At 37.2% G+C, this 18368-nt stretch overlaps 1 protein-coding gene across 9 annotated transcripts in view; it reads right to left on the reverse strand.

Moving 5' to 3' along the window:
* Nucleotides 1-271: 271 nt before the first annotated feature.
* Nucleotides 272-18368, reverse strand: part of RBM27 (RNA binding motif protein 27) — an 81453-nt gene continuing 63356 nt past the window's right edge. For 5 of the 9 annotated variants that reach the window (XM_082454093.1, XM_082454092.1, XM_082454091.1 and 2 more), the window contains one exon: nucleotides 15041-18324. In XM_082454093.1, the coding sequence (XP_082310219.1) occupies nucleotides 18241-18324 (84 nt within the window). In that variant the 3' untranslated portion in view covers nucleotides 15041-18240. Of the gene's footprint in view, nucleotides 1358-10551; nucleotides 18325-18368 lie in introns of those variants that run through there. The other 4 variants (XR_014261651.1, XM_082454088.1, XM_082454089.1 and 1 more) reach the window with 4 other exon arrangements.

The following is an 18368-nucleotide window of genomic DNA, read 5'->3' on the forward strand; positions in this document are numbered from 1 at the left end:
ACTCTCTGTAGAAGGCCTAATAGAAGGTAACATGAAAGATAACTGGTTTTGTTTGTTCTTACCTTATGTCCAATCCAAATCCGCACTGGCTGTGGATGAGTAGCTACTGAAAATTGCTATTGCAGGACCAAGCTGACAGGTGACACCTCTCAACTGCAACCTTCCCCCCAAACCTACTCCAACAGCCCTGCAGCTATTAATTCTATTCTGAGGCTGTGCTACCAAACTCCAAACCAATGGGTGAAAAAAGGAAATAAACTTCACGCCTCTGAAAAAAATCAGTATTTTATTCATCAATCAGTTGGCCAAGATTGCTTCCTAGCCAAGGATCCGACCCGCTGTTTCAATAATTCCAAATGTTCTGAGGAGGACCACTGCTTCTTCTAAAAGACAGCTGTAACTTCAGGCACTTGTGACAAAGTCTGGGTGAATTATTAGACAATTTCATGCTGGTTTGCAGAGTGATTAAAATAAGTGCCTTGAATGATAGCATATGTTATAAAGAGATGGAGCCTTTCAGTTATAAAAGATGTATCTATCAGGGGAAAGCAAATACAAATTAAAGTTTGATGAGCAATTGGATATTAACTGGTACTAACTCTGCTTTTTATGGCACTTTGTTGTGGAGTGGATTGTAAACATGGTAAGCGATGCTAATAATGTATATTCACTTCAATACAACTTTAAGGCACCATTCATTAAAGAAACCAATATCGCGATGGCGGTGTGAGTGTGCTGGTGTGCGCTTCTCCTGTCGTGCGCCTTCACCTAACTCTTGCCATGAGGGCTCTCAGCCACAGCCTGCCAGCTACGTTGCAGCTGGTTAGACAGCTGAGAGTTATTGCCTAGTTTTTTTTTAATGAACCAATTCTAAATTATAGTGGAAACAAATTTCACAGAAAACTAGGGCTTTATGCTTTTCTCCAGAGTTCTTTCAATGAGTTGCCTAGTCTTTTCTGAATTTAGACAGCAAGCTCAAAAAAAGGAATGCCGTCTCAATGTCATTAACTAGACACTAAATAGACATTGTGGTGTAGTCCTATAAATAGCCAACACACTTTATGTCAAATATAACCCAACATATTTTATCTCAAATGTCAAAGTAATTTTTTTCCAATTACAAAAATGCAAAAGTGATGTATGATCTCTAGTAAAAGAAGAAAATAAGAACTGTCTTCTTTTTTTAATTAAAATGGGAACTAACTAGATAATCAGTTCCATGATGTCTTTTTCTCCCTTAACAATCCATTTGGACAATTTTATTTCATCTTACCTGGATTCATAGCTGAGTTCTGCCATTTCTTCACTGTGTGACCCTGGGCAAATTACTTAATCTCTCTGTGCTTTAGTTTCTCATCTGTAAAGTGGGGATAATAATATGCACCTTAAGGATTATTGTAAAATTCAATGAAACATTTTTAAAACGTCCTTTAAAACTATTATTTAACACTTAGCACTATGCTTAATGTGCTCAAAAAGTTAGCTATTTTCATTACGACAACATTATTTATAATGGATGGGTCTATTCAGCTGTATTGCCAAACTATAATTTATTTAATCAATCTACTAATAGTGCTGGTCTTTCAGGTTGACACCAACATTTCTCATTAGTGCTGTAACAGAAAGTGGGGTCCGGCTGCTCGCCACTTAAAAACTAATAAAGAGGCAAGGCTGGTGGAATGGAAAGTTTGCTTTATTTTGGATACTGGCAACTGCGGCAGGAGGGCGGTCGCCTGTCCAGAGGCTGACTTCCCTCCACTGACAATCAGTGGGCAAGAGCTTTTATAGACAGAGGGAGGGGGCTACATGCAGAAACAGTACAGTCAGCTCTGACAGTCATCTTGAAATTGGTCATCGGTGGTCTGACCAGCGTCATCTCGATTGTTTAGGTACAGTTAATCTTCAGTTCCAGGGTCGCTTTGTTTCCATTTCTTTGAGCCCAATTCTCGGAATTGTGGCAGCTTATGTCATGGCTACAGCCTGGTCATCATGTAGTTAACTTCTTCCACCTGGTGAGGGTTTCAGCATCTATAAGACAGCTCACAGGATGTGGCTCAGAATATTATCTATAGCCCTTGAGAAGGAACTAAAGGGCCTTGACTATGCTTAATGACTAAACTATTATTATTTGGTCTCCTTTGACAGTTTTCCTTTGTTTCTGCATTTTCTCACTGCTCTGATTAAACTTATTCTTTTGGTAAAATTTTTCCACAGACAAAAGGCAGGTGGAGGACATGGGGGGCTAAGGACCATAGGGTCCTGCTAAGTTTCAGTACCTGGTACTGCTACTTTGGGATAAATCTTCAGAGGCCACCATGGCTAAGAAAACATCTAAGAAACACAGCTTTCCTTGCTTGCAGTGGTTGCCATTACTTAGAATTTTAGCAAAGCCATAAAGGAGATATACTTTATCACTACATTGGAGGCACTTACTTCTGTATTGTAAACTTATTCTACTAGCTTTTTTGTTGTGTTTTTAAATCAACCACAATTTGCCTTTGGTTGGGTGAAGTGTAGCCCAGTTTAGAGCCAGGCTGAATAATTTCTGAAGATCCTTGGGAAGCCCAAGAGGGTACTTTGTTGATATTTGGGCGGGGGGAAGCTTTGCCTGTTCTGGGTGTCAGAACCACGCAAACCCTGATGTGCATTTGATTTTTTTAATAGAAGGAAATGTAACAATTAATTAGGCTAAAGAGCTTAGGGAAGTATTTTACTGGGCTATTTGCCTCAGAACCTATATTTTTATTGTCTGCCCATTAATTTGAACAGATTATTTAAAGTGTGTGTGCATTAATAAATAGCAAGGGAGGGAACTAAAGACTAAACTGGGGCAAGGGTTCTGTCTGCTTATCAACTGAGAGGAAGCCCCCAGCAGGTAATGACATGGGGCCATTTCACAGCAAAGGGAAGAAAGGGATCAATGCAGAGACAGAGGGGACCTTTGGGTTTTGGATTTGTTTTGATGAAAAGGCAGGTGTGTTGTAATATTTTATAAATATTTCAATACAATAAATAGTTACTACTTGCATTAAATGAAAATTAAAAAAGGCAGGTTTGTGTGGAAATGAGGGAAACAGGTCACAGAACAGGCAACTTGTGATGGAAGGCCCTTAGCAAACAAAAGACATATGTCGTATCTCATTAAAAGAGGTTTCTTTTTATTGCCATCTATGAACTCACATGTCATAATTTTCCCTCAAAAGTAAATGATCTGTTTTCAAAATAGACAGTGAGAACCTTTTCCTTAGATCTTCTCTTAATTCAAGAAATATATCTGACGGTAGTCTAACAAGAGTCAGTTTCAGAAGAAATTAATGAGGAACAAGCCGTTAATTATTTATGCTCTGAAACAGTAGGTCTGCTAATGTTTCTGCTAATCACCAAAGCTAAACAGATGTATCGTCATAAAGACAATCTTGAAGAATAGAATGAGAATAAAAGAGGCACAAATAGAAAAAATACATATATATATAGTGATGACAGGAAACAAAAACAGGGGCTACATCACTACCCCAGAGACAATATTTGTTTAAACTGCAAGGCACAATAAAATTACCAGAGCAAGTTCTGCTCACATTTTCCAATATTTAAGGATTATATTAAGCAATAATAATAGGAGATGAACGTAGGGGGCTAAAACTAATACTGGAGAACGAAAAGAATGAGCCTGTCCTTCTTGAAAACAGCATTTAGAAAACTGCCCAATTTCCAGTAAACATTCTAAAAGCAGCCTCTTTTATGCAGGTTATATAAGTAGTAAGGCTGTAAATTTCTAAATCATCATATCCAATTCTGAAATGATTCAAACCTTCATTTTTGCCTTCATACAAAATCTATTGGCTCCTTTTCTGAGTTGCAAACTTTGTGTTAAAGCAGCGCCTGCAGTTCTGTGAGCCGCAGTATGGGAGTTGCTGTTAAAGTGGGGACATTTCTGAGAGCTGGACCATCTGGATTTAAATCCTGGCTCTTCCACTTAATAGCTTTGTAACTTGGACAAGCTGGCCTCTCAGTACCTCAGTTTCCTCATCGGCAAAATGGAATAATAAGAGGACCCAACTCAAAAGGTTTTAAAATGAATTCTCAGGACAACTCAGTTTACGGAATGACAGGACTGGGTCTTCTACACGGAATTCACATTCTGTCCGGCCACAGCTTTTGTGATGGATGGATAGTGACAGCTCTACCTTGCCTGCTAACTCATAGTCTCAGTCATGATGATGTTTCTCATCATCCTTTGAGTAGAACCCAGTTCCCCTCCCACATGTTCCACAGAAGGTGTGCGAAATTGTTGTTATCAACATGGGGAACAATATGGGAGCTGGTAGGAGGCTGGTGTGCTAACCCTGTCTTTTTTCCAGCGCTCCTCTCCCGACCCACGCTGGAGACTAAGGATGAGATCTTTTCAAAGGCCCTTGCAGCACTCAGACCTTGGATCCAAAGGGTCACAGGGAATGACCCCCTCTTTGGGATGTCCTGCCTGTTGAAATATATGTCAATATATGGAGTGATCCTAGGAAGTACTTCTCACGTTGCCTGCCAGAATCACTTGGGGAAGTTAAAAAAATTTTAATTTAAATTTAAAAATATACTTATATTGAGTGTGCGTGTGTGTGTGTGTATGTGTATACTCAAGCCCCTCTCTAGGATTACAGAAATAGAATCTTCATAGCTGCAGCCCAGTAACCTGTATTTTTTAAAGTTCCCCAGAACCTTCTGGTGTGCAATCAGATGTTGGAGCTTCTACTCCAAGGCGGGGATTCTTAACACCTTGTGTCAGAGCACATTTGCATGTCTTGCATCATTTGCTGTGGTTTAGAGTGTCCACATTTATGAAAGATCCGCTGTCATAAATTAGGGTGGATTTGAGGTTATCCCCTATAATGAAGTCACTCTCCCTCACTCGCGCTCTCTAATGTTTTCTTGTATGGAGAGAAGAGGAGTTATATGGCTGGGGCATAAACCGGCATCCTGTCTAATCGCTGCGGGAGTCTCGAATGAGTGAGTGCCACTGATGGGCCGTTAGTGAATGTGGTTGAAACACTGCTTTACTTACCAGAAGAAATGGGGAGGGTGCTATTTTCCGTACCTCGCACAATACATGCACCAGAGCAGAGCGCGCTGCTCAGGTAATTACGCGTCACCCACCAGGTGGGGCAGGGCAGACCCTGCCCTCACTGCAGCAGACCAGCATCCTGTTCTCCTGTGGGCCAGAATGACTGTCTCCCCTTTCACGCAAGAATCCGCCCTGCCTCCACAATCAACCTCTCTTTAACGCCTCTGTCCGTTTTCCCCTCTGTGCCTACTCAGCTGAGATGGCTTCAGCCAAGAACCCACACAAAAGAGTAGAGGAAATGGACATGAAACAAGACAAGGATAACAGATTCCTTTAGTATCCATCCTTCTGCTGCTTTCCACCATCCCCTGCACCTACTCCTTTAGCATCAATGAACCCTGGACCAGTCACCAGGTTGTGGAATTAAAATAGAAATACCACAAAGAGAGGAGAGCCTATTACCTAAAACCAAGCTCTCTGGAAGTAGCACATTAGCTCATTTGTCCAGCGTGGGGAAAACATGCAGGAGCTGGGCAAAGCGTACACGCCATTAGCTGTACTAACAAAATCAAACCCACATGCTGCCAAAGCTTTCTGTGTCACTTCTATGTTTTATTAAACAACACGACCTGTCGGGCCATGTAACTGGCACTGCTTTCTGTACTCAGACCAACTGAATCCAAAGAGCCACTCAGGTATATGGCAACAGTATATTTAGGTCTTTCTACCCACACCAGTCACATTTCCATTTCTCTCTCTACACATTTCTAACCCAAAGGACGTGCTTATTTGCCATGTGATCTGTAAAAACACATAAACTCTCACAGTGCAGAATGGAATTAATCTGAAGGAGAATCACACTCTATAAACCATAAAAAGGAAAAAAGGTGGAAGAGATAAATATTTGCTAATTACCCAAACTTGGTAATACTCATGTTTTGTACCACATTAAAGCAAAATTTTCTAATTTGCCTAGGAAGCTATTCAAAATTACAATTTCCAGACCACTCTTCCATTACAGTGATCTGCACAAGCTTCTGCTCAGGTATTTTTACTTTAGGACAGATACTATCACCTTTAAAAAGCAACGTCCAGAATTACACCCATTACTAAAATACCTGCAGAGTGTATTGCAATAACAATTAAACCAGCTGGTGGGAGAAAGGAAGAAAATTAAAGAGCTATTCCAGAATTTCTCTTCTTCCCAGTGTTGCCAGGCTCTTATTGCTTGAAAGAAGGAGATAATTCTTATAAAAATCTGAGCTGATAAGGTTACGCAAAATCAACTCGTATGAGGGGAAAGAATCTTCCCTCTGTGTTTATCGTGTAAGTTAATATACTCCTTAAACAAATGGGCAGATGACACTCATTTGTTCCTGACGCCATGCAGTTGGTGCTAAGTTCTTCAAAAATTCTGTAAGTTACTTTTCAGTATAAGCACCAATGCATAGAGTGACAACAGTAAATGATCTTTTCTTCCATGAACGCCCCAGCCTCTCTCATAACCTGTTATTCCAGGGTGAAAAGTACTATAACATTGTAAAGGTTTGAATGATTTCATAATTCTTAGGTTTGTTGCCTGAAAAAAGCTCTGTGTGGGTTATAAGAGAGGCTCATTTTTCTTCTGTGGTGCTTACCCTTTGGGGTTACAGTGTAGTATTAGAATGGAATCCACAGGTAATATTCATTACCAGTGGAAAACATCCCTTCACCTAATGTTCCAGATCTAGTCCAGATAGAGCCAGTACCAAAAAGTTCACACCTGCTATCCCCCTGCTTTAATTTTAAATTTGAAGTGCAACTCCGCCCCTGGCTTCTGGGTATTCACATTAGGTTAGTCATTCCAACGATAAGAAAGAATCTTGGTTTCTTTAAGCATGGTACCATCATGGCAGTGAATTATGCTTGGTGCCCCTGGTGATCCCTGAGAGAAGCCTGTTGCTATGACCTCCTTTCTTCCTGAAGGGGAATCCTTTGTTACAGGGAATAGGTTTAAAAAAAAAAAAGAAGACAAAGTCCTGCAGGTTTACGAATAGAGAGATGATGTCCTGAGGCAGTGTAAAATAGAGACGTGGAAAGAGTCGCAAAGGAGAAAGTCTCCCTCCGGTCACTTTAATAGTGGAGTTAAGTCCGAAGTGAGGAGGGGAAGCGAGCAGAGGGAAGGTGCCATCCTAAAACATGTATATTTTCAATCTGAGTGTCTGAAACATTTTTATCTTGGACTCCCCTGGCGGTCCAGTGGTTGGGACTCTGCACTTCCAGTGCAGGGGGTGCAGGTTCGATCCCTGGTGGGGGAATTAGGATCCCTCCTGCAGAGCGGCGTGGCCAAAAAACCCCCAAAACTTTATCTTCCTGAATGTTCAATAAATCAATATGTTTGCTTAAATAATTACAGTAGAACCCACTAAAAAAGAAATGCTTAAGAGTTTTAACGTGATTCTTTTCACACATTTGCATGATAATTTTACAAAGAGTTGGAGAAAATGACAGCTTGCTTTTAAATATTTTCGGCCTTTTACGCAGAAACACCAAACCCATGAACAATGTGGTTATTTCACATACTTTGTACTAGTGATATGTCTATTCAAGAGCTAATTCCAGTGTCCTCCAAATATATTCTTTATGAAAAATAGTTTCATTAATTTTTCTATTTAAAATGTTTTCCTTTGGTCACAGCCTAAAGCATAATTCACTGACCACAATTTAACAATTTTAACAGAATTGTTAAAACAAGGAAAAAAATCTCATTTTGCATAAATAAGAGATTCACACTAAGAGATTCACACTTATCCAGCGGGAGCAGATCATATGGCAAAAAACAGAACAACCAGTAGAGGGTGATTCTGAAGTATTGGCTCTGTTAAGTAAATTCCCAGATCAAAGGGCTTGAGACTTCGGGGGAATACTTAGGCTTTTCTGTGGTACATTACATAAGTATATATAATACTTTTGTTCTTCTGTGGAAGACTGGTAAGGGGATTCTAGACAGGAAATGAAGCCCCTTCACCCATCTGCAGTTAGAGGCTTGTAAGACGGTCAGAACATGCTGACCGTCTACCACGAGGTAGTTGACCCACCTCGTGGCTACGTGTAATATTCACTAACAATTGCTAAGGATTAGGAAATGTCAGTACCTAGAATCTGGTTGTCTTTATCTACTTGATTAATGTGATATATTAAAGAAATATAAAGATGCAATCTCAGGTATGAAGTATTCCCTTCTCTTTTTTCCAACATTTGCTAAGCACATTTATTTAGGTGATTCCACAAGATTTAATAACCAATGTAAGAAATTCACTTGTAGTTGAAAACAGCTCCATTCAGACAGTTTGATGAAGCTTAGAAGATCTGCTAATAGTGGTTAACATTTCACAAAGTACTTTCAGAGATACTATCTCATTTAACGCTTATTGCAATCCTGCGAACATTAAACGGGCTCTGTTATTATAAGGCCCATTTTATGAGTAAACTGAGCAAAGGACTAAGTACTTAACCTCAGCTCACACAGCTATTGGGACAAGAGCACAGTACCAAGCAGTGGTTACAAGCCATGCTTTGAAGTCAGATGTATTGTGGCTTCAAATCTTGGCTTTGCTTTGAGACAGTGACCTGCCTGTGCCTCAGATTTCCCTTGGACAGAAAGGGAAAAATCATAGTATACCTTGTAGAGTAAATAAGAATGCTTGAAACCATACAGCACAGTGAGTCACATGATGAGCACTGAAATCGCAGCCAATATTATTCTGACACCAAGGCTAGGGCTCTCTTGACCCCTGAAAGGCTGAGGAACACCTCCGTTGTGGGAGAGGAGTTACCTCCATCAGACCTGTGGGTCCTCGGAGGTCTGCTCGCTGTGCCTCCCGAGTGGGAACAGTGACATTAAACGTACAACACAAAAACGGTACCATGCTTAAAGAAAGCAAGATTTAAACTGAAAAATAACAATTTATAGGAGTACATCAGGGAATAAAAATAGCCTTCACAATTCCCTTTCCAAGTTTACAATTATTTCTTCTTAGCACCATTAAAATTTGACTGTGGTGAAATGAAACAAAAATTCACTAAATAAAAGGCAGAAATAGGTTTTTCTTTATGACCTCTCCTGGTTCTTCAAGTCATTTTTTCAACGGTTATTAAAGGGCTTCTGCGTGCAGGCTATTTTTCCTTGTCTCATGTTTTCTTAATTTCTTATTTATGGCATACACAAAAAAAATCCCATCATGTTTCTGGGCAAAAACGGTCAAGGATTGCCCTACAAAAATGTTGAACACTATCAAAAGTCGTTGTACTTGTCTCCTATTTTAAGTGTGCAAATTTTCTTTGGATTCTGATTCACGTAGGCCACGAAAAAAGAAAAACAAGTGAAACTCTCTACTGTAACCAGTTCTTCCACCCTGTCTATGAAGCATCAAGCTACAGCCAGTGATGATCATGGAAACCTCAAAATGAATAAAAAGGCAATCCTCCTGGTTTGTAAAACAGGAGAGACAAAATACACTGTGAACTGTTTTTACAGACAATGTTCAAAGTTTTCTGAACATGTCTGATCATACCAGTTGGGTTCTTTGTTTTTTGTTTTTGTTTTTTTCCTAGATACAGCCATTTCTGAGAAATTAATAGGTGCCTACAACTCATAAATAGCTTTCCAAAAACACTAGGAGCTAAGCACAAAAGCTAGTCATAAACATAGAGTCCTTACATAAATTAAGTCTTCACTTCTACACAGATTTGAATGATTTACTTCAATCTTTAAAGACTTTTGTCCAGCTTTATCTACTTTATCAATAATAGTCACTGAAAAATGTAAAACTAAGAGTGGATGAAACTTCTTTGACATACTTGGGGTCTCAGGAGACCACACAGCACCATTCTATTGCAATGACTCCAAATAATTTTCACATGAATGGCTAAAGTGCAGAAATGTATGATTTATTAAGATTTAAATAAATCACAGGGAGAGAAGTGCCTTAAAGTTCTTGGTAGAAATTTTTCAAAAGATAAAAAAAAAAAAAAAATCTAAGAAATTAAGTTCTATGTATAAAATTCTTCCCCATCTTTGATATTTCAAAGCAAAATATGTTGATAATGCTTTAAAAAGGGCATGTATGCTTTTTTAGCATTTGACGACAGTGAGATTTTTTTTTGACATAATCCAAAACTTGGGGGGAAACACCTTTCTAAAAACTTGTACTGTTACCAGCAGAATGTTATAATCATTCTCTTTTGTCTCAGCAATTTCCCTGATACAGTTCCCATACTGGAAATATTCCCAATGGCTGCTAAATTTGTCAAGAATAAAAAACTTTTTCTGTTGAATCTATTAGAACATGCCTACTTTTCTCATGGGCTGTCAAAGAATAAAAAGCCCCCTTTCTCCCAAGGGTACCAACATCTTTTCCTTTTTGCAGATGACAATTATTACCATATCATTAGTAGTCAATAAACATCTCATAGTTGCCAAAATAGCTAAAATCCACAAGGATTCAGAATGACATTACTAAAATAAGAAATCTGAACATGCAAAAGAATCAAATAACTCTATAAACAACAGAACAATGACATGAACATCAGTTTTATTCACTGAGAATATACTCTTTAAAAAAAAAATCTATGGCATAAACATAACTGTGAACAAACACTGCTTTTCTCAGCACTTTCTGCCTAGAAAATTCAGTATACTATATGAAAACATCATTAAATTAAAGTATGTAAACTTATTTATATACATGATTTTTTTAATGCCAAGGTTAAAAGAAAGAAGGCACCAGAAATATTGAAAAACACAAAGAAGCAAGGTAGAAATACTGCAAGATTATCATAATTCTGTTTGCCACAGGAAAAATATTTAAGATAAAATTGAACATAAAATAAACATAGGTTATGATACAGCCAAATTATTGTCAAAGGTATCAAATTGGCTGGCTGTACATTATGGAGGTCACAGAAAATTATTACTTTAAAATGCTTCCCCACAAATTAGCATCTATAAACGCTATGTTCTGTGGTTTCCAATATGCTACCTAAAGTATCACTCCCCAAGGGAGCCTGGTTCCAATCCAGGGCAGATGAGATAGATGGAGCCAGAATGGCAGTGTTTGACAGACACTAGTAAAAAAAACCAGTGACATTCTACAGACTTGCAATATCCCATTTTATTAAAAGCAGCAGGGCACAGAGGTTAAGCACATGAGCGCAGGAGTCAGACCCATGTTCAAATCCTGGTGCCACCACTACAGGCTGTGTGACCTCTGGGAAGCCACTTAATCTCTTCTAAACTCAGTTTTCAAAGCCAAACAGGGAGCACCTTCTTCAAAAGGCTGCAAGCAGAATGTAGGCAAACTACTGAGCCATTATCTGGTTCACAGTCTGCATTCAATACATGTACTGAACTGAATTCACAAAAGTGAATAGCTTAAAACTATCAACCAATTTAATTGAAAATATTTACTTGCCACCATGGTATTAGAGGAAAGTCGTTTTATTGCTTAAGGAATCCGAAAAGGAATGTGCATGGACAAGAAGAAATACTGAAATGTACAAATAACATATTTCCATGATCAGTGTTGATTTCATTATTTTGCAGACTGTAGTTTTCTTCTATGGATTTCTGAAAATATGGCAACCTTCTCACTGACATGTTCTCAATCTTTCTCTTTACATTTTAGAAACTAGAAAAGCTCAGACATGTAAATACACAAATGACACACTTGCCCAAGATTAAAAAAAGTGGCAAGGACTAAGTAATTATTTTTTATATGAGTTTATCAATATCTCCTATTTCTTATGAACCTATGGGAGAATATGTTTTAAAAGGGTGAAATTCAATGGAACAATTTTGGAACATGTACAATTTTCTCAGAGATATCAAACCTGGTTTGTTTTGAATCATTGATAGCTAAGGTGAACTCTAAATGCAAAATTAAATTCAAAGCCAAATAATCTTTTCTTGATTCACAGACACTAAACGTTTGTAGCTGTATGGACTTCGTGGGCAGGTTTTTTTTTTTTTTTTTTAAATAAATAATTTCTGCAAAGTGCCTTAGATTTCATAAAAAGTAGCACCAATATTCTAGCATTCCACTCCCTTCCCAGGGCAAATAATGACAAAAATATAAAACTACAGGCAAGTTTAAAAAGTCACTCACAGTTGTCTATTTTAAAAATTAAAAACTATAAAATAACTTCATGCTCAAGAGCATCAAGTAATCAATAAAGAGATTGATGTATACATTATTTTCACCTTTAATTTTAGACTAAAGGTCAACTTCAGACCCCAGACTACTTTTCCAAGCAAAGCACAGAAGATAAAATTTTATCATTTTATACTCAAAATAGTACTGACAATGTCACAGAGAGAGGGATTTAAAAATGCAATTCACCCTGAAACTCAATAGGTTAGTGTTTTCCAAACTGCAATTTTGAAAGCCAAGTAGTGGGTCCTGACAAGAATAAAATATCAGGTGCATACTGGGTTGCAAGGATAAGCATTGTTTGGTAAACTTTTGTTTGGTTTGTGTGTACATATATACTGGGTCACAGTGCAAAATGTGTTTTTCACTGTTGAGTTGCTGCGAAAAAAGATTCAGTCACTGGTCTAAGGCCCACTAAATTTTGCCTTCTGGAGCCCCCTACAGGCTTTAAATGTTAAAATCTTGAATTCTACAGTAAATAACCCTTCGTTGGAGGTTGGTTCAGGAACTAGCACTGAAGAGTTTACACAGGATCAGAAGCGTACACAGATAAATCAGCAGCCTTTGGTCTAAGAACTCAAAGTAAACATGTGAGCAGCCTCAATCTTGAAGCCAAATCATCCTCAAAAACTGCATTTATTTGGCAAGGTCTACGTTAGCCCTTATTATCCAATTTCATTTCAAATTGAGAGAAATATATCAGTATCTCACAAAAGAAGCTGTCTTTTTTGTCTTTTTTGTCTGGGGGCAAACTAAGAAAAGACAGAATCACAAAGACTGTAGAAAACTGTTAAAAAGACATTCACTTTTACGAGGTGCTTACAAAGCAGTGTTGAAAACTCAATCAACAGAAACATGGCTAGGCAACTAAAAGGCTTATTTCTATAACCCTACTCCCCAACAAAGAGTTGAGTAAAGAACAAAAATTCTGAACAATCAAGCACTAACCATTACCCCAACTCAAATGTTTTAAGAACGAATGGATCACTCTATCAAAGTGATAGAACTCTATGGGGACTTCCCTGGCAGTCCAGTGGTTAAGACTCCACACTCCCAATGCAGGGGGCACGGGTTCCATCCCTGGTCAGGGAACTAAGATCCCGCGTGTCGCGCAGTGCGGCCTAAAAAAAAAAAAGAACTCTATAAAGTGGTTAGAAAACTGCAGTGATGTAGGAATACAGACTTTCAGTGAACACAAACTAATAGGCTATTAGATTAGGGCCTTCTTCCCTTGCTCACCTTTCATAAAAGGAAAAATATAACAAATACAAAGAAGAAGTGTTTATCACGCTTCCTAACCACCACAACCAAAAAAAAAAAAAAATCTGTTTGTGGAAGTCTAAGACAAGAGTAGACTCAAACCACAAATATCCTGCAAACAATTATCAAACACTATCCTGACCTTAATTTCACCTGTATCACATCACCTATCTCAGAATGCTTGGGATGGTTTAGTTAACCTAAGGTCGATTGCAGAACCAGGTAAGAGGCCAAATGGTAGATGATCCTGTAGAAAGGAGATCACTTGGCAATAAATGGATTTAGCATAAATGAAGGTGATTCGTAATACATGGATTAGCAGTGTATAGCCTTTTTCTGAGTCAGTGTTGGTTGGCCCCTCAAGTAGATCTTTGAGACTAAAAATGATGCCAAATGGGGCAGGTTTGACTTGCAAAATGTTGGTCCACTTGTTTAAAGCAACCCTGACTCTCTGATCTAAAATGATCCTGCAGGCTGACATACTCACTCATGTCTTACGTTTACTGGAACATAATTAGATCCAGCCTAGATAGTAAACTGGGGCTTGTGATTCAAAATTTATCCTTGGCTACAGAATAATTTACATCCAAAGCAGTAAAAAAAAAAAAATCACATAAAACCAATAATTTCTTTAATGAGAGCTCATTTTGGTACTATTTGTTACTATTAAACAAATGTAACTATGTTCAAAATTATGCTGGCTCCCCCACCAAAAGCCCTAGACTCATGTTTATGATAAACATCTATGGGATAAATTATCATCTATTCAAAACAAATGGTCACACAGCTTATTTGCCATTTACTTAATTCACAAAATATGAATAAAACTTGTTTATTTGAAAAGAATGAAAATGAAATTTACTCCCATTCTTTATTATTTTCCTGTATAAGCTGAGATTTAAAGAACGATTCTTCTTGGACAATGCATAAATATTCGGAGGGGGATTTTATAAGAAAAGCAGTTTTTAAAACAAGAAAATAGGAGCCCAAGTGATATATACTTCCTTTTCCCATCACCACATAGTCCTTTTGGGTAAGATCACTTCCTTCTCTTCTTATTCCTCACAAATATCCATCACAATTAGAACTGTCATATCTTTAGATCATCTCTTCAAGGTGTTCTTTCCCTTCTCTCTATTGTGCTTAAGGAAAATGTCCTTCCTATTGTTTGTAGGCATCTTGAATATCCTCAAGATAATATTAAAATAATTGCTTTTATAAAATTGTTTGTGCTTTTTATCTGGGATACCAAGATCCATCCATGAACAAAGAAATATGGCTATTAAAGCTTACTTATAAGTTAACACTTTAATGCCCTTCTCTTTCATTTTCAAGACCACTCTGTCAAAGGAGTTATTCTACTGAATATTTAATAGCCAGTGACTTCGGTACCCAAATTCGTATTGAGTGGCATTCTCTCATGCACATGAACCCAGCATAAAACACACATACATATCCATCACTCATTCATTCTCACACTGAAGCAAGCATACACACACATTTTCTTTCTTTCCAGAACAAGCCAGAATTACAGCTCTTTTGGTGATTGTTATAATTTTTGGAATGGTTCATAAATTTTCCAAATTCTTTTAAATTTGTAACACTTTTATCTTTTTTTTTTCCAATTGTGAACCATTCCATATTGCATCTTTATTGCAAAAGTCAACATGCTTCTTAGAAATTCAGATTGTAATTGATAAAACAAACATTACATATATGAATTTAAATGTATAAACAGTTAGAAATTCAACAATATCTCCTATTATACTATTACACAAGTTCACAATTTTGTAAAAACTATAATACAGGCATACTATACATCAAGAGGAACCGCTATTCCTTTTCACATGATTTTTTTTTTTTTTTTTTAAATAATGATCCATCACCATGGACCTCTTTTTTTCACCCTAACAAGACGTTTTCCAATTCATCACCTTAGCTAGTGACAATGTTTTCTCAATGTTACAGCATGAAGAAATTGAGGGAAATTCTGCATTCCCCGGGGTTACCTCTTAAGCCTGGGCAGCAATCCACTAGTTAACCAAGATGACAGAGCCAGGCTGGTGGTTGTTACGGCTCAATGGCTACTTAGAAAGATGTCATACACATTAAAAAGAACAGAATTTGCCTCAGATGGTATATGTTATTTCTGTAAGTGAAGATGCCAAGAAAACAAGTCATAGTTACTCGCTTTTAAGAGAAATTCTAATGCTTGGGGATCTCAGTCCTAAAGGAAAAAATATATACATTTAACTAGTTTATGCTAACCTTAACTTAAATTTTCTAATATTATATTTAACACATATTTTGAATACATTTTTGAGAGTCAAACATGTTTTAGAAGTCTTAGAAAAGACGTTTATGAAGTATTTTAGGTGTATCGAAAACTAAGTTTTATATAAAGGGCCTCAAAACTTACTCGAAAAAGTGTCTAGCTATTCCTCACTTTAACATCCTTCTCTTTCACCCCTCTCTCCCCCAAGAACTAAAAAGGTCAAACAAATCCTCAACTCTGTCTGTACTGAGAGTGTAATAAGATGTCAATTTTAGGTTAAAAAATCATATGAAAAGGAATCTCATTCTGCTGAATTGTCAGTCTACTGAAAATTTCCTTACAGCTCCATTAATTTACTGTAATTTTCAGTTTCCAAATACAAAAATACAACAATTCTTATTGAAATCTATACGCTGGTAGTTTTAGTACACAAAAAAACCAAACAAATTATTTACAAAATTATACAGTTTAAGAAAAAACTTTGTACAAAAAATATATAAATCCTTTGTTCCCTCTATCACGTTTAAACTGTCAGGACTCAAAATATTCACCACAATGAATCTTTCAAAATATATACCGACTGAGCCACAGACATCAGGAAAATTTTGTTAGAGATGACGGGGGAGGAAGGAGCAAGATTGCTTATTCTAGGTACCCCTACCCCACAGTAATGTTTTCCTTCCTTTATAAGCTTATTTTAGCTTTGTGTTATCAGAAATATAACAATAACCTAGAAAGAGGAAGTCCTTATTATTATGAAGGGAAAATTACATGAAAACTTAAAAATGATCCTGGTTTGACACATCATTCCAGGAAAACATGTAGAAGAGGAAAGATCGTCAGAACATGGGATTTAACTTCTTGTAGCCAAGTAAATCTAGAGTCCTGATGGTTTTAAGTTTCTTAGTGAATAGTTTCTATTTTGAGAAACAGTCTTCACCTCAGGAAACAAAATCCTTGACATAGTGATCACCAAGAACCTTCTGAAGCCAACAGGAGGTTTCAAATGTTCACGCCAAACGTACTATAAAAACGTAGCTGTGCATATCCTGGAAAAAGTGACGTCCTATGTACATTAATCATTTTATTTCCCCAGGGGTCAGTACAGTGTAGTGTTGCTCCTCTGCTTTTCCATCTAACATTCAGAACACAAGGACATAAATTTACAGATATATTTTACTTAACAGATACTCTATACAGTGTACAGTAAAAATGCACACAGTGAAGGAAGCCGTCTACTGAAGGATGCATATGTTCATGGATAGCAACAAGCTACAAAATTATGAAAATATAAGGTCATCTGATCAAAGTCAAGTTATGACTCCCATTTATTACTAGCATACCCATCCCCCCTACCCCGTCCCACCCCCAACCTATCCCCAGTCACCTCATCATCATGGTTTAAATTTAGGGAAAGAATTTCATACACTTTCAAACCCTTCTGCATAACTATTAACTAAAGTGAAGCTTTAAAAAAAAAAAAAAAAAAAAAAAAAGCTGATGACTCTCTCTCCCCACAAATCCTTCCATTATTCTCGTCAAAATATCACTTGTTTATCAAGGTGCTGGTTTAAACTTTTTATTGGGGACTGACTTTTGGTGGCCCAAAAGAATAACTTATCTCAATAATGGGTAAGTCAGGCTATTAATAAAAAGGCAGGAGAAAGAAAATGGGGATGAGAAAGGGGCAACAGGTGAAAGCCTTTTATATTGAGAATGTTAAAAAAAAGAAAGGAAAAAAAAAAGGACCAACTGAACCAGTGCTCAGTAATTTCAAAGCAAACTAAAAATCAGTGGCAGAAGTCCAGGAGAGCTAATATGATGACAGAATGGAAATACCACAGAGCTAGCTACCATTGCCTTATATCATTGAAGAACAGTTACAATTTACACTAAAATATTACTTACTGCTGCACATTAAATCCCCCCGAAATTTAGATTGAATACAAATTGGGCTCCTCCTCAATAAAATAATTAAATTTACTCTTCTTCCAAGACAACTCTTGAAAGCAGAAGGGTATTTTAATTACAAATATCTCCTACTATCTGACGACCCATCTATAATAGCTAAGAGATAAGAGATTCCAGGCGATTTTGACATTTAATGAAATTTTATCAGCAGATTATAATCCAAAATAAAATTTCTGAACACCCTGTCATTTACATCATAATCCAACACCAATAGCAACAAAAACAGGTGGTGTGGAAAAATAAGGCTCTAGAGATTATCCAAGTCATTCTTGTGGATCTTCACAACTGTGTAAAAGTCACTAGGCCTTTGGTGCTTTAATATCATGAACAGTTATGAGATGTATTTAAATAGCAAACTTGCTGTCCTTAAACCTACTGTGTTGAAAATAAAAATAAAAACAATTTTTTTGGCTCATTGACTTCTTTAAATAATTTTAAAAAGTTGTTCTTCTAAACAATATTCCTAAAAATTATACAGCTCACATCAGATTTCATCTTCGCCATGAACGAGACTCATATTCATCTTCGTCCTCATCGTCGTCATCATGCAAAAACAAATCTGACGTTTCTGTTTCCTGAAGAAAAGAGAGGGTAAAATCTGCTCAGTGGCACAAGAAAG

This window comes from Balaenoptera physalus (genome assembly GCF_965194825.1).
Source record: "Balaenoptera physalus genome assembly, chromosome: 3".
Taxonomy (NCBI): Eukaryota; Metazoa; Chordata; class Mammalia; order Artiodactyla; family Balaenopteridae; genus Balaenoptera; species Balaenoptera physalus.